Here is a 16,733-nt window from a genome sequence, read left to right as displayed (position 1 = left end):
GAAGGCAAAAAGGAAAGTCGGTTAGCTCGGGAGGGGAGGTATGGGGGCCCTGCTCTTCACTCAGCGCTGGCCTCCAGCCCCTGCTGCTCCTGCTGCGTCTCAGACCAGCCGCTCTCAGTGCTGGCCTGAGAGGTCCATGTGCCCAGAACATCATAGCCTGGCTGCCCCACCCTGGAGGGTTCCAACACAGGTAACGGATAGGGTGGCTCACAGACCAGACTTTGTACACACTGGTCCGTGCTGGACATCTGTGATCTCTGACTAACCGGCCTGGGCAGAGACCCTGAGCGTGGGACCACCCGAGGTTGTTGCACTGTGTTGCTGGGGGCGGTGGTCACTCTGTGTGAGCCCTCCCATCCTTCCCCTACCACACTGCTGTGTACCCACAGCACACCACGGCAACAGGCCTAGCTGGGAGCACAGGTATCTGCTAACTTCCAACAGTCTTTCCAGAACATTCTAAGTGTAAGGTTGACTCCAGACACATCTTGCAGGACAAGACGGAGCCGTGTCCTAGTGTCTCGATGGCGTCCTGGAGGCAGGGACAGACACTTGTTGGTGTCCACACTCAGCTCTGCCTGATGCACACATGCTCACATTCACAGACCATAACCAAGCGAGCTACCTCCTCAGAGGGGCCGGGCCGCCTGCAAGCACCCCATCAAGGCTCCTGTGGAGGTCCTAGGCTCAGTGTCAGCACACGGCAGGAAGAGGGATTGCAGAGAGAGCAAGGCTCTCCTCCGTGAACTGAGGTTTTGCTCCAGGGTCTCCAGGTCCCCTTGATTTAGGCTCCACCTCTCCTCAGTCCTCCTCAGGGGTGGAGGTCTAACCCCAGGAAAGAGACCCTCAGGGACACCACACAGTCTGGAGACAATCTGGCTGTCACATCTGGGAAGAGATGTCACTGCCAAGCTCTGTAAAAAAGCTAATAAACATCCTGCCCCAGGTCTCTGGCACCCCACCTTTCAGGTCAGGGTCTGCTCCTTTTACAGGGTTTCCCTGAGGACTGCTGCTGATTGAAGACATTTGCTTTGACTCACAGAGCTCTGAGGAATGACCTGAGGGAGGAGAGGTACCCTCTGAAGTGAAGGGCTTTCATTCTCAGCCACCATGACAGGCAGGGAGGAGGGGAGGAACAGCCTCTGGGCAGGTGGTCCCATGGGAGTCCTGGGCCAGGGGACACTTGGTGGACAATCCCTCCATGGGGGAGGGAGGCCTTTTCCTTGGAGAGGAATGGAAAGGGATCTTTCTGGAACTGAGTGAGGTGGGAAGGAAAGCCCAAGGGACATGGAGGTGCACTCCGGTGTAAATAAGCCTCCTGAGGGCCTCGCTGCAGAGTGCAGGAGGCGGGACCCTTAGAGCAGGATCATGCCTCCCTGCTGGGATCTCAGCTGCTGTTTCTTTCCTGAGGCACCTTGACATCCCTGCTTCTTATTCTTGTTTTTAACACCAGAGGAGACACTGCCAATGTATTTCACAATTGAAAAGCTTGGCAAAAACTTGTCAATTAAAAAAGATTGAACTTGAATTTTGTGACGATGGAATTTGCAGTCAAGGAATAAGACTGCCATGCCTTAGGGTTTCTACTGCCATGATAAACAGCATGTCCAAGAGCAACCTGTGAGCAAAGAGGTTATTTCTACTCACAACATTCAGGTTGCACTCCACCACTGAGGGAAGTTAGGGCAGGACCCTGCAGGCAGGAACTGAAGCAGAGGTGGTGGAGGAAGCTGCTTCTTGCTGCTCAGCCTGCTTCCTTCTACCACCCAGGACCACCTGCGGGGGTGGGGGACACACACAGGGACAGGGACATTACCCCCAGGGAACTGGGCCCTTCCACAGCAAACACCAATCAAGAAAAAGCCTCCCAGGCTCGGGCCAATCTTACCGAGGCACTGTGTCAACTGAGGTCTCCTCCTCTCCGGTGAGCCTAGGTTTGTGTCAAGGGGACACAACCCAATCATCAGCACAGGTGGCTTGATACCCTGACCAGAGGACCCCAGAATCCACCAGGAGTGAATGTCACCACCAGGGGTCAGGGCACTGCTCTCCTGACCACTCTGTGCACTCGGGATGGGTGTAGAGAAAAGGAGCCCAGAACTGGAAAGAGGCTGAGCCTTAAAACCTGGGTAGTTTTTGCCCCTTGAAACAGGATGTCACTAAGTAGCTCTGACTAGGCTTGAACTCTCTGTGTAGACCAGGCTCGGCCTCAAGCTTGTGCTCATCCTCCTGGGAACTCAGGGTGACTTTCCTTGCCTATCCCTGCACCCCTGCTCTTTCCTCTATGGTGCTGGTAGCAACATCCTTTGGATAGAATCATGGCTGTGGCCTGATTCAGCATACACGCATACCCAGCACTGATATATTTTGATAACTAAATAAGTCACTGACTAGGAATTTGGGGCTGGAGAATATGCTGTATAAACTAGATGTGCAGGACCCATAAGAAGGTGACCACTGAACTTTGTAAGGCGAGATGGTACTTCAGGTTCCTGATTCACAGAAGAAACTGCCAGACATTCTACAGGACATGGGGAGAAGTGACTGACAAACTTTACCAGAATGGGTGGAACAGTCCTTAAAATTTCCTGCTTCACTGAAAGTTATGCCAGAGACTCTAGGCCTGTAGGCTGAAGATGGATGCCCCAATGTTACAGAAGAACTTTGGGTGACTGTCCAGGCAGTCAGGTGTCTCTGTCATTTCTAGAGTTTTGGAAGTTACTTGCAATGCACTTTTTATTTACTTAAATAATATTTACATCCCTCTGGGGTCTTTGATGGAGCTGAAGACTAGATAGTTATAATTATAGTTTTCTTTAGTTATGATAAAAGATAAATTAGATATGAAACTTTAGACTCACTAAGATAGGATAGAATATTTTCTTTAATTTTGCCAAATACAAATAGACTATAATTCTTACTTGATAACTGTTTTGTTATATATAATTTTACTATATTAAAGTTATAACCTTACTTTTTGATTAGACAGAAAAGGGGGAGTGCTGTGGGATGTCTTTCTGTATGCTGTGAATATGTGTGGCTCCCATTAGATAATAAATAAAGCTGTTTCGGCCTATGGCAAGAAAGCTTACAACCAGGCAGGAAATCCAAGCAGAGATACAGAGAGAAGGGCGGAGTCGGGAGAGACACCAGGCTGCTACTGAAGGAGTAACAAGATGCCAGCAGACTGGCAGTGCCATGGCCACACAGCAAAATATAGATGAATAGGAATAAGTTAGCTTAAGATGAAAGTTAGCTAGCCAGAAGCTGAAGCCACAGGCCATACAGTTTATAATTAATATAAGGCTTAGAGTGATTATTTTATAAGCATCTGTGGGACTATGGGGCTGGGTAGAACTGGGGAAATTTCCGGCTACAAATGGCTCAGTGGTTAAGGGTGCTTACTGCTCTTGCTAAAGACCCAGGTTTAGTCCCCAGCACCCATATGGTGGCTCATCACCTGTAACTCCAATCCAGGGAGTCTGACAGTCTCTTCTGACCTTGTGGGTACCTGCATGCAAGTGGTACACACAAACTCATTCAGGGGCGCGCGCACACACACACACACACACACGCGCGCGCGCCGCGGAAGTAATAAACCCTTTTTTAAAAAATGAGCTATCTTAACCCTATCATCCCAGCACTAAGGAGACTGAGACAGAACTACCATGAGTTGAGTTCAGGGCCAGTCTGGGCCACACAGAGCATTTTAGGCCAATGCAGACACAGCAAAACCAGCCTCAGAAGTAAAAACAAACAAAATGAAGCACTTTTCCTCCAAAACACTCCAAAGACCCATTAACTGACATTAACTGCTTGGGCCTAAACTAGGTAGGACGGTCCCTCAAGACTTGGAGGTCCCCTCTAGGCCACATGACCAAGTCTGGCTTGGGGGTGGGGGGGTGTCCTTACACCTGACCCTGGGATGTTGGGGATTGGTTCATCCTAAGGGGCAAGTAAGACAAACCAAGGAAGCAGCCAGCCATGGCAGCACCAGCTCCTCTCCATGGAGGAAGATCTAGGGACACCTTTGGTGGAGGAAGAGCATACTGATGCACAGGCAGAGATGGCTCATGGGAACTGATCCACATTTTGTTATTAACAACTTTTTCTCATTTCCTTTCATTCAGACAGGCTCTCACTCTAGGCCAGGTTAGTTGAGAACTACATAATTTAAGCTGGCCTGAACTCATGGAAATTCTCCTACCTCGGTCTTCCAAGTGCTGGGATGACAGGCAAGAACTACTGTGCTCAGATCTTAAATCTCACTTGTAGCCCAGGCTAGCCTTCACCATTAAGTTGTGTGCACCATTTCTGGCTGCTCTTTCAAGATTCTTGCTAGATAGAAGCAGAAACTCAACAAGTGGAAGCCGAGACCCCTACACGCACAAGCTGGACTTGCTCTCCCTCCTCAAAGGCTTGATGGGAGCTAGGCCTGAAGTTCACAGAGACTCTGCTAGCTACCCCACCTAGACCTCTTTCTATAGTAGCTGTGACAGCTGTTCCACAAAACACTCTTGTGCCTCAGGGTCGCTTCTCCAGCAGGTGAAGACACCACCCACCCACCCTGCCATCGTAGGAATCTAGAAACAGGGGGGACAAGTCTCCTGTGCTGCCCTTTCCCCTCCCATGTTCTGTTCTGTGGTGGAAGCCTGCACCTGATGCACCACATGAGCACTCTATCCAGGTATGTGTGGAGTGTGGTGACCCAATCCTCTGCACTGCTCTCCTGAAAACAGGTATGTCAGGCCAGTGAGATGGCTCAGCAGGTAGACACTTGCTGCCAAACCCTCATGGCCTGAGCATAATCCCTGGAACCACAAGGTGGAAGAACTGACCTTTGCAAACTGTCCTCTGCCCTCCACTCATGCTCAGTGGCAGGTGGGCGCACACACACACACACACACACGTGTGTACATGTGTACACACACACACACACACACACACACACACACAGACACGTAGTAATAAACAAGTTAATGAATGAATGGGACAAATTAGATCTATCCAGAGTAAACCTAAATATAGGCAAGTGTCAGAAAAACCAGCCTCCTGTCTTACAGAGAATATTTTGTTGTTTTGTTTTTGTTTTTGTTTTTGGGACAGTGTCTATGTAGCCTTGGCTGGCCTGGAGTTAACTATGTATGTTAACTGGGAATTCAGAGATCCACCTGCCTCAGTCTCCCACGTGCAGAATCTGGGATTAAAGCTCGTGCTACCACGCCTGGTTTTGAAGAGCATTTTAGGACTTGCCCCATCTCACAAAAACATCAGCCCAGGTAGCAGCTTTCCGAGTTTGAGGGTTGACGATCTCTGCCTGGTACAGAGCGTGATGTCCAGAGTGAGAGGGCCAGCCGCTGCTTCAGAGTCCAGAGGCTGCACACTGCTCTGGGCTGCGGCTCTGTCAGCACCTTGTATTGCTTTACGTCTACTCCCCCGGCCCTTTTTTCTTTTCCTGGCAGGTGTACAATCCTGAATAATTCTCAGGGATCAAATACAGAAGCTATTTTTTTTTGTTTTTGTTTTTAACCAACGTGTCAGAATCAACAAGAATACAAGTCCCTAGGGATGCAAAGGCAAGCCAGCCTGCCAGGTAACTCTGAGAAGCAGGAGCGGCAGCCATCGGAGTCGGTCAGAAGAAAGGTGGCTGGACCGGCACCTGCCCGGGTTCCCTCCAGAAACAGAACTGCACCTGGTGAGTGTGTCTCTAACAGCATGGGAGGGACGGTGGACAGCAGGGCAAGCAGGTGCAAGCTCTGAAGGAAGCAGGGCTTTCTCAGCTGCCTGTGACTGTAAACACAGTAACAGTGATGGATGGCAGGCAGGCATCGTTTTCCCCCCTCAAAAAACAGTTCCATGGTTTCTGGCTGCAAGCCAAAGAAAATCATGGTGGGCTATTTCCACAGCAAGTGACAGATGACATTTCACAGGTGTTAACAAGCCACCGGGTACGAACCCTGATTTAGGTAAGTCAGCCTGGAGGCCACGGCCACAGCCTCCGTTCTTACTGGTGGCAGTACTGAAAATGAACTGGTAGCTGTGCTTGTTCTGAGTGGACACCTCAACAGGAGCACACCTCTGCTGACACATGGCTGAACCAGTACACAGGGCTTAGGTGTAAGAACACTGTGAACGAGACACCCACTTTATGGGCAGTTGAACAGTCTGTGGGTTCAAAAAGCCCAACTAACACATGTGACTATAAAAACTGATGTTCAGGGTGTTGTGGACACTGTCCTGAGCCCAAGGACGACAAAGGCAACAGAAGAGAATCTACCCTGTTATGGTCACAGGGACTTGAGTCACCATGCTTAGAAAGTAGCTCCGAGGGAACTCTGTCACACCGGGTCTGGGACCAATCAAGTACCAGGCTGGCAACCATCACAGAGTGTGGAGAAGGAGAATGGACACTTGTAGCACTCAGCTACCCTGGCTCTGCAGCGTATCCTCAGCCTTCAGGTTGAGCACCAGGCTCTCAGTGTGAGACATGAAATAATGAGCTGGGCTTGGAAGTAAAGCTTGAGGAAACTCTCTGAATGCTGCTGATCAAAAGAATAGACTTCTCAAAAGCAGCAACAAAATACTAAATGGAAGCAGTGGACAGGCTGGGGCTGAGACAGGGGCATCTGGGCAGGTTGCAGTCAGGCCCCAGTGTCAGCTGGGCTGAGGACAAGGGGGAAGGCGAAAAGAAAAGCCAGCTTGCTCTCGCTCACCTACAAAAGGCAGAAAACCACTTAGGCCAGGGAGCACACTGAAGGACCCCGGGCTATCCCGGGGCCTGTCTGCATTTAATTCTGTAAATGGCTGAAAGAGCAGTCCCTGGGGCTTGGCTACAGCAAGAGGTTTATGGGGCACACTTGCCAACACAGGCAGCGGAGAACCAAACAGTTCCTCAGCCGCCTTCCTGGCAAAGGCTACCATACCAGTAGCAGCACACCAAGGTGTATTGTGGACCTTGTTCAAAATTCCTAAGCTTTAGCTGGGTGTGGTGACAATGCCCTTAATCCCACCCAGTACAGATCTCTGTGAGTTCAAGGCCAGCCTGGTCTACATTGTAAGTTCCAGGACAGCCAGAGCTACATGGTAAGACTATGTCTCCAAAACACCAAACCAAAGTGAAAAATAAGTAAAAGTCTAAAATGACAAAACTAAGAGTTCTAAGTGTTGCGAGGCTTGCCCTGCGTCTCCTTCAGCAGGGACCTCCTTCCTGGTCGATTTCTATGCTGGGGCGGGGCTATTTATTTTGGGGAGCAGACATGAAATGATGAGGCATCAGAGTGCCATGCTTAGGAAGGTAGACCTTGCATGCTTTATAAATTCTTGCAAAAGAGACCCTAAGGTTTGATGCTTTGTGGCAATTAGATGTTGACTGGGTCTGTGACCCAGCATCCAGAGCAGTGGCTGCTTTGTATTTCAAAGCATGTTAGGTGGTAAGAAACTACAGTGAAAATGTGGTATTTAAAATGTCCCCAACAGACAGAGCTCTCAAGGCTGTGAAACTTGAGAGCCCGAGAGTAGCTCAAAGCTGGTCTGCCTGCTCCCAAGTCACAACCCAGGAAAATAGCTATGCAAGTCCATTCGCCATGAGAATATGACTTCTGTGGCACTCAAGTATCAGGATTCACAAACAGCAAGACCTCCTGACGGCACAGCCTGACACCTTGCCTGGACAGCTTGCCTCTCTAGCAGTCCTCCATTAATGCGCCTTCACGTCTGCTGCAGCTGCTCACGTACCTACTGTGGCTCTAGACAAGTCACCACGTTGGCATCCAGAGACATCACTACCCACCTTGATTTAATCCCTAAAAACAATTCATCAGCTCATTCAACAGGCTTACCTTTGTAACCACAAACTCTCTTAATTTGTCCTTTAAATCCTTTATGGGAAGATTCGGACTCAGTGTAATGGGGAAAGGCGTAAATACAGGGGAATAACTCATGAGTGTGTGCTCAGCAGTGACAGTCATCAGGGACACACAGTGAGACCGCAGGGAATTGCCCCTTGCAAGCCAATTAGGATGGTTACCATGGAAATGGAGTACTGACAACGTGCAGTGTGGCCAACTCTCCTACCTGCAGCTGTACTGACATGGAAAAGCCCAGGGTGCAGCTATACACCCAACATGCGAGGCAGTCATTTCACTATCCCACATTCATTTGAGACAGACAAAAACACCTGTCTTCTCAAAGACTGACTCGTGCACAATGCTTACAGCATCTTTGTAATAATGAGAAGCTGAAAATGGCATAGGAGTCCATCAACAGCTGAACAAATAAATTGTGCACAACTATGGGATGGAGTGTCACTCAGCAATGAACAAGAACGAATGAAAACCACAATGAGGAGGCAGACTCTCCGTCCGGATCATTATCTTAACTAGGAAAAGCCCCCCCCCCCCACAAGAATCCATTGCACGAGTCCACTTACAGCACCTCACAGACTCCAGGGACATAGAAACACACAAATGGGGTAGAAAGACAGATGGCTTTCTGGGGCATACGGAAACATAGGGGTGAAACTTGCCCTGATGTGGTAATAGTTTCAGAGTGCACACCCATAAAAAAATGATCAGATTACACACAGGTGTGCTGCAGGCACCTGAAGGTCAGTGACTTGGGAGCCTGAGGCAGGAGGATGGCTTAAATCCATGAGTTCAAGGTCATCTTGGATAACATAACAAACCCATCAAAAAGACAGAAAGAAGGAACCCAATAAACCAAGGTCTGTTCAAATGGCATTCTCCATCTGTCCATCTACCTACCTAGCCATCTATGGATCATTTGAACTTGCTGTGTAGCCAAGGATGACCCTGAACTTCTGCCCTCCCTGTCCCCACCCTTCAGTGCAGAGATAACAGACATGTAACACCACACCTGGTGCTGTGCTGCGGATGAAGCCCTGGGCCTCATGTATGCCAGGCAGACACTCTGCCCACTGAGCGGCATCCCTAGCCCCAAGTGTTGGACTTAGGAACATTCGGTTAATGTGCTTCAGGAGAGTTGGGGGGAGCATTCCCTGACTCAAATGTCCTCTGTTGTTCCTGTAGGAAACTGAAAGGAAACCATTTCAAGCTATGGTGGTGAGAAGACACTGAGAGCTCAAAAGCATGAGCCAGCTCCGGACCACAAAGGCTGGACTTGTGGCATGTGGAGTGATCTGCGCCTTCATCTTTCTTTACTCCCGGAACCCCGGTTCCGAGGAGGCTGAGGAGGAGCCCATCCACCTGGCTGTGGTGGAATGTGGCTTCTATCCAGATGAATTGTGCTCAGCTTTATTTGAAGGGAAAAAGGCAGCCCCCCAAATTGCACAATTCTGCAAACCCCCTTACAATTCTGAAATACTCGCTCTTTTGCGCACATCCAGAAACTGTTCCAGGATGGCCCGGGGGCTGCATTTCATAACCAGACCCCTGTCTGCAGAAGAGGGGAACTTCTCTTTGGCCTTTGTTATAAGTGTTCATAAGGAGCTGGCCATGTTTGTACGGCTTCTCAGAGCGATTTACGCTCCTCAGAATGTCTACTGTGTCCACATTGATGAAAAGGCCCCAAAGAAGTTTAAGAGTGCCATGCAAACCTTCGTAAACTGTTTTGAAAACGTCTTTATTTCATCAAAGACACAGAAGACGGCTCATGATGGCCCTAAGAGGCTGCAGGCAGAGATTAACTGCATGAGAGACCTCGTCCACTCCACACTTGAGTGGCAATATGTTATGAATCTCTGTGGACAGGAATTCCCAATCAAAACCAACAAAGAGCTCATCCAGTACATCAGAACCAAGTGGAGGGGTAAAAACATCACTCCTATGATGACCCCACTCCCAAACACCAAACCCAAGACAGGCCAAAGGCCCCCTGAGCCTAACCCTGAAGAAAATACCTACGTATCTCCAAGTACAAGGTTCAAACAAAAACCACCCCATAACCTAACGGTTTACTCAGGAAGTGCTTACTATGCACTTACGAGAAAGTTTGTAGGGTTCATCCTGACTGATCCCCGTGCAAAAGACATGCTCCAGTGGTCCAAAGACATCCACAGCCCAGAGCAGCACTACTGGGCGACCCTGAACCAGCTGAAAGGTAGGCTAACCCTGCAGTGTGGGTGCCGCTCAGGGAAGAAGGCAGCAGGGCTGACTCTTTCCTGTCTTGCTGTGGCTTCCTACAGGGCCTGCATCTCACAAGGCCTCCACCCGGAGACCAGGGCGGCCTCCACCCGGAGACCAGGGCGGCCTCCACCCGGAGACCAGGGCGGCCTCCACCCGGAGACCAGGGCGGCCTCCACCCGGAGACCAGGGCGGCCTCTGGTTCTAGGGGTGGAGTTAGGGAGACAGTCCTGTCATGCTCCCATCGACATGGCTCATTTTGTGTCCTCCAGTAGAACCTTCTGGATATCTTGGGCATAAATGTTTGGAAAAATCTGCACTGTTTTTCATTCACTTGGTAATGTTACTGGATAGTCACTACAGCCCAGTGTTGTGCTAAGGGCTCACATCTGTCAGTCACAGTTCTTGGGAGGCTGAGGCAGGGGGCTGCTGCACAATACAGCCTGGGCTACAGAGTGAGTTCGTAACTAGAAAATAGAAAAAGAACCCTTCCACCCCCCGCCAAATGTGAAGACTAATGTCTGTGGCAACCCTACCACTTATGAGGGAACTCTGGTGACATCCTTTAACTGGATTTATTAAATCACATTCGAGAAAGGCCAGCTGGTTCCTTCAAAGAGTGCTACTTCAAGCATGGCTGCCTACGTCCATCAGTAGATAACACTCTTGCAAACAGGGACCTGGCAGAAATGGTCTTGGACCATTCTATGATCTTTCATACCTACTGCAGCAAGCTCTGTTCTCACATCACCTACAAGGGCTGTTAGAGGAAAACGGCCCAGAGCCACAGCACAGTCCTGAGGGCACTTTACACACATCCAGTGAGTTCTGAGAGACACTCTCAAAGGGCGGAAAATGCAGTGCAGGGACACTGGCCCTGGTCAGCACAATGCCCTGACGTGCACTGCACAGGTTTTTCCTCACAGTGACCTCATCCCAGGAAGGGCAGAGGCAGTGCAGAGCTGATACCACACAGCTGGAGGTGCGCTCTGCAGTGTACCCTGATTTTGTCTCTCCCTCAGACGCTCCGGGTGCCACACCAGATGCTGTCTGGGAAGGAAACATTCGAGCCACTAAACGGAGAATGGAGGAAGGAGATGGTCACAAGGGATGTACAGGTAAAGACTCAAACAGCAGCCTGCATCTGGAGTGCTGGAATTAAAGATTTGTGCCATCATGTCTGGTTCACGCAGGGCACAGGGCACCCAAGCTCTGGGGTAGTTCTTGCTGCAGAAGTGCCTTTCTAGTTTGCTCTGGTAGATTCTCCCCCAGGAACCACGAATTCTCCCTCTTTCTGGTGTCCCAGAGGTCTGAGTCTCAGAAGGAAAGGAGTGTGGACAGCTTTGAGGGAATCATTACTTACTGCATAATGCTAAGGAGTGCACAGATGTCAGTGAACAGTTAGTGCAGAGTCCACAGAAGTGGGGTGTGTGCTCATCTTGGGGTACAAGAACACTTTTTTGTAAAGGTAGATACTGTAATTCAGTAAGGAGCTAGTGACAGCCACCATGGCCCTTCTCCCTTTCTCTCTCTCTCACACACAGACCCCCATCCTCCTGAGCTACACCACCAGACCCTTGTTCATCTTTTTCTTTTGACACAGTGGTTTGCTGTGTAGCTAGACTAGCCTTAAACTCATGATTCTCCTGCCTCAGCCTCCAAGTGCTGTGATGATAGGTGTGAGTGGCCACACTCTGCAGCTTTCAGATTCTGACGCCATGACCTTTCAGGCTTCTCCTTGGCTGTGGGTAGTTCCACAGGAAGGTCTAATATAGGAAGTCATCAACTATCTTTATTAGTTCTTCCGAGTAAAGCTTGGTACAAGTGTAAGTAATTAAAATAGGAGTTAGATCCAGGGCCCAGTAGGTCCAGACTGGCCTGGTACTAACTCTGTCCTCAAACTCATGGCAATCCTCCTGCCTCAGCCCCCCAAGTGTTATGACTTACAGGCAGGAGCCTCCATGCTCCTGGGCACTATTTATTCTAAATAGCAGCACTATTTAGTGGCTCTTGCCATTTAGAAAGTCCCCCAAATACTAGCCCAAAGGTGAAATTCCCTTCCTTATAAACTCAAAATCCAGCCTTGGAGAACAAAGCCCCACCCATAAGGAAGCCATGCTTCTCTAGAGCTGTCCCTGTGGGGTTAAGAAGACTGCTAACGGTTACGGGATGCTACTTATCTTGAACTCTGTGCAGGAGCCCCCCAGCCGACACTTGTGGAAGCATGCACCACTTACTTGCACCGGGATTGAACTGGTTGGGGAGTGGGCAGCTAAATTTCTGTTTCTTTCCGCAGGTCACGATGCCCAAGACACCTGTGTCTACGGCCTGGGAGACCTGCCTTGGCTCATCCAATCGCCGGCTCTGTTTGCCAAGTTTGAGCCGTCGACAGACCCACTGGTGGTGGCATGCCTCGAGAGGCAGCACAGACTCAAAGCCCTACGGCAGGCGGAAGTCCCCACAGAGCCACACTGGCAATTTCCCCGGGAAACCCGCTTCAGCAGTCAACCCCACCACTAAGGGACACTTTCGCCAGGCACCGTTTCAACTCCTGGATGCGAATTAGTTCCAACAGGAACGCAGACACGTGCTCCTGGCCAGACTTTACTCCTGACCCTAGGCAAGAGAGATCACAAGAGGAAAATGACGGGGCTGTGGCTGGGGACCGGAAATCAACACCCGGAAGGCCCAGTGCTTCAGTGAGCAACTGCTTAAGGCCGGATCTCTCCACCCGATGAACCCAGTTCACGGTGGAGTAACCACCAGGCGGCCTTGTTCTGAGGGCCTGGAGACCCTGTGTAAGAGGCACTAGGACAGAACAAAGCCCCACCCACAAGGAAGCCATGCTTCTCTAGAGCTGTCCCTGTGGGGTTAAGAAAAGCACAACTTCGTTCTAGAAAATTCCAGGAAAACATCTAGGGGATTCCTTCTCTGGGTAAAATGAATTATGCCACAGTAGGAACACAGCTTAAGAGGGCTGCCTGAAGTCTGTGTAGTCTTGGTCTGTCATCTTCTTCTTCTTCCTGCCATGTTGGATGGCCCACACCGGCACATACCATCACCACAGAAGAATGTGGAGAGATGGAGAAAGCCACTCTTGACTTTTAGTTAGTTTTTAAAGTTAGTTAATTCGTGTGACAAACAGCCAAAAACCTGGCTTAGCCATCCTGGTGGCAGATGCAGATCCTCCCGTCCAAGTCCCCAACTCTTCTTCTGTCACTGTTAGGCGACACTTATATATACACTCCTCCTCACATATATACAGCGTCCTCGGCGGCGGCGGCATAAAGACTGACATGCTCCACTACTTTATGTGTCTGAATGCTTGGCCTGTATGTGTAGGTGTGTACTACATGTCCATGGAAGTCAGCAGGTGTTGGCTCCCCTGGAACTGGAGTTACAAATGGTTGCCAGACACCACGTGGTGCAGGGAATTGAACTCAGGTCCTCTGCAAGAACAACCAATGCTTTTAACCACTGAGCCTTCTCTCCAGCCTGGAAATACTTTTTTTTTTTTTTTAAGTAGGAGCCCAGGAAAGGAAACTAACACACACTATAAAAGTCAAATTTCAGCACCGTAAGTCAACTAAGGCTTTCCCCACATAGACATGAGATCACATCCGGTGATGTGGCCTGGAAAGCTGAGAATAGAATGAGAGATCTTTTTATTTATGTACTTATTTATGTATTTATTTATTACATATACAGTGTTCTGTCTGCATGTATGTCTGCAGGCCAGAAGAGGGCGCGCGAGATCTCATTACAGATGTTTGTGAGCTACCATGGTGGTTGCTGGGAATTGAACTCAGGACCTCTGGAAGAGCAACTAGTGCTTTTAACCACTGAGCCATCTCTCCAGCCCAGAATGAGAGATCTTAAAGGCAGATACTATAAATCAACTTTAAGTAACATATGTAAGATTAAAGTAGTCTTGGTTTAGGCCAACATTTCCCTTTACTGTACACTGAAAATGTTAAGCTATCCTTGACCTCTTAGATGACAATGTGCTTATTACAAGACATGAAACACACTGTAGGAATACAACTGGTATTCTGGCTAGTCATCTGGTTACTGGATAAACCAAACCACAGCCCCTGCTCTTCTCTGGGTGCTATTCTCTGAAGGCAAAGTGAACACCATGTTATGCAGTGTGACCAAAGTGAGTTGGAACTTCTGAGTGTTTATTTTAGTATTACTGTGTGTGTGTCAGACTCCTTTTTCGCAGGCTCCTTGAAGTGAGGTGTCATCGTGTGACTGGGTTCTAACCAGTGGAATATGAGATGCTCCAGGGACAATTTGCAGGCTGATCCATAAAAACTTCCCAAGGGAGACTCTCTTTCCTTCTCTCAAGTCAAGGAAGGATAGGAGGGGAGAACTGCCTAGCTAGGATTCTCTGCTGGGCACTTGGTACCTAAGAATGGTTCCCGCAGTGATCCAGCCTTCTACCAATGTACTCATTAGCAAACTTGAGAAACTTCACACTTGAAGTTTGGTCCCTGTTAACAACCTGACTCCATTTACTGCCTTACTTACTTCTTGTCTGGAATGTTTGGATCTAAAGGAAAGGCTCCGAGCTCTTCTAACTTCTTCACTTTACACATTGGACGTTGGGGCCCAGAGAGATGCTGTTTTCCCAGGCCAAACTGATACATGCCAGGCTCCCAATACTAACACACCACAGGGATGTTCCTCAAAGTTCCCCAGTTGGCAAATCAGTCCCCAGTGTGGCAGCGCCAGGAGGCAGGACCTGGTGGCAGGTGTTTGGTCACAGAGCCTCAGGAAGTAATTAATGCTAATGTCATGGGTGAGTGTTCCTTATAAAGGACAAGGTCTTTCCACACACTGGAGCATAGCCTTGTTTCAAACAGAGGATCTGGTAGAGTGTCCAAGGGGGAGGGGTCCTGGCTGAGAAGCACTGAGCGGGGGAGGGGCAGGATTTCTGTCGGCAGGAAAGGAGCTTTGCTGACACCTGATGCTCAAGACATTTGAACCCAGGCTTGTTCATGATGCTCACCCTGACCCTCACCATCACACACATACCCAGGTCAACACCCTCCACATTAAGACACGGAGTACTGCGCCCTTGTGGGCACTGGCACCTTGCCTGGACTTCCCAGCCTCCAGAATGTCGAGCGGATTTTTATTCTTTATGAAGAGCCAGGTCTCAGTGTCAGTCTCTAACAGCACAAGGCAGACGAGGGTAGGGGGGATAAACGGGAGTCCCGCCTCATGGGCGTGGCCTGTCCAGCGCTGTGATGTTCTATCATCTACAGTCTTGCAGATTAAACTGTGCCCCACCCCACTGTTGAAGTCCAAGCCAGAAGCACATGATGCACCTTCTCCAGACACTGTCACTCATACATACCACCAGCTGCATTAGGCAGGTAACTCCCAAGGACGTCACTTTTAAAAAAGAAAGCCTGATGTGACACTTGTACATGCCATGAAGACGAGTCAGCCACAGTCTAGCACCCCTGACTTCATCACCCATCAGCTCCCGGAATGCTGCACAGGAGGGATCACTCAGGGCTTTTGCGGAGAGTGCACTTTAATCCGAAGAACATCTGGACCCACTTCAAGGTGGCTTTCTACCATCTTAGACTAAGATCCACGAACGCCAAGGTGCCACCCCTCCCCCAGTTCCATCTATGCTCCTGTCCTTCCCTGGCCACACTTACTGCCCCTGGAGTCAGCAGAGTCCCCTGCTCCTGTCCAAGCTTTGCAAGCGCCTTTGTGCCCATTAGCTCTGAATTCAAAGCTTCAAGATGCCTTCACTGCCCACTGCTAAGGTCAACACTCTCCCTTGACTACAGAGCCTTGTGTTCTCCCTTCTAAGCATGTCACACCGATACACTCACTTCTGTGATGGTCTCCCTGGCAGGAGGGGGATCCCTGAGGGCAGGACTTGGGTGGGTCTTTTCCTTTAGGACATCCTACCAGTAAAGGGTAGGACAGGAGCTGCCATGACAATTGCTCACGAAAAGCCACCGACAGAGGGCGCAACCCATGACAGGCCTAAGCACACCGACATTCACTGCATACAGTCATGCGTGGCTTCTATCTACATTACACTAAATACCATGCAAGGAAGCACCAGAGGAATTCAAAGAAGGCATGGCTTGGGGCAGCACCACCTGCAAGTGCCAAGTCATCACACTTGCCTTCGGATGGGCCAGGACAGTCTGCAGGAACACTCCTCATGTGATCACTTACTCAAGGCATGGCCTAGAGATCAAGGGACAATACACCTGGTCCCCTGCCCTCAAAAGCACACAGTCCAGTGGGGAGACTGACACAGAGACACAATTCTGTGATGATGAGATCAGAGGGGTAACGAGGTACTCAGTGATGAGGAAGGACCAGCAAAAAGGATCTGCAGAGCAAGTGAGGCAGAGGAGGAACAAGGCCCTCAGGCCGGCAGTTTGGAGTAGGAAGAACCCGGCCCGGAAGAAAGCGGCCAGGGTGTGAAGTGTTCGAGTCTGTCCCTGCAATAGTGAAGAGTCATGGAAGAAGAGGTGACTTGCTAGATGGATGCTTTCACAAATAACTTAGGATTTAAATGACAGAGGGAAAGATGCTGAAGCCACTTCCTCAGCTGCCAAGAAGGAACAAATGGAGTGTGGTGGGAACTCA

General features: G+C 49.8%; 2 protein-coding genes across 3 annotated transcripts in view; one reads left to right on the top strand and one right to left on the bottom strand.

The window, feature by feature from the left end:
- Positions 1 to 16,733, bottom strand: part of Rtf2 (replication termination factor 2) — a 29,752-nt gene that overhangs the window by 6,015 nt on the left and 7,004 nt on the right. The gene's annotated exons all lie outside the window — the stretch shown is intronic.
- LOC128101064 (beta-1,3-galactosyl-O-glycosyl-glycoprotein beta-1,6-N-acetylglucosaminyltransferase 7-like) lies at positions 4 to 16,728 on the top strand. The gene is made up of 3 exons (XM_052723837.1): positions 4 to 10,077; positions 11,123 to 11,218; positions 12,397 to 16,728. The coding sequence occupies exons 1-3, from the start codon at positions 9,108 to 9,110 to the stop codon at positions 12,618 to 12,620; spliced, it is 1,290 nt and encodes a 429-aa protein (XP_052579797.1). The 5' UTR covers positions 4 to 9,107; the 3' UTR covers positions 12,621 to 16,728.

This window comes from Peromyscus californicus, unplaced genomic scaffold, assembly GCF_007827085.1.
Source record: "Peromyscus californicus insignis strain IS unplaced genomic scaffold, ASM782708v3 Scaffold_7__1_contigs__length_154581171, whole genome shotgun sequence".
NCBI lineage: Eukaryota > Metazoa > Chordata > Mammalia > Rodentia > Cricetidae > Peromyscus > Peromyscus californicus.
Note: the sequence above shows the minus strand (reverse complement) of the source record. Positions and strands in the feature narration are given on the sequence as shown.

Coding starts and splice junctions, on each gene's coding strand:
- LOC128101064 (XM_052723837.1), top strand. CDS start 9,108: ATGAGCCAGCTCCGGACCACAAAGGCTGGACTTGTGGCATGTGGAGTG. Junction 10,078..11,122: donor GACCCTGAACCAGCTGAAAG/GTAGGCTAACCC, acceptor TCTCTCCCTCAG/ACGCTCCGGGTGCCACACCA. Junction 11,219..12,396: donor TGGTCACAAGGGATGTACAG/GTAAAGACTCAA, acceptor TTCTTTCCGCAG/GTCACGATGCCCAAGACACC.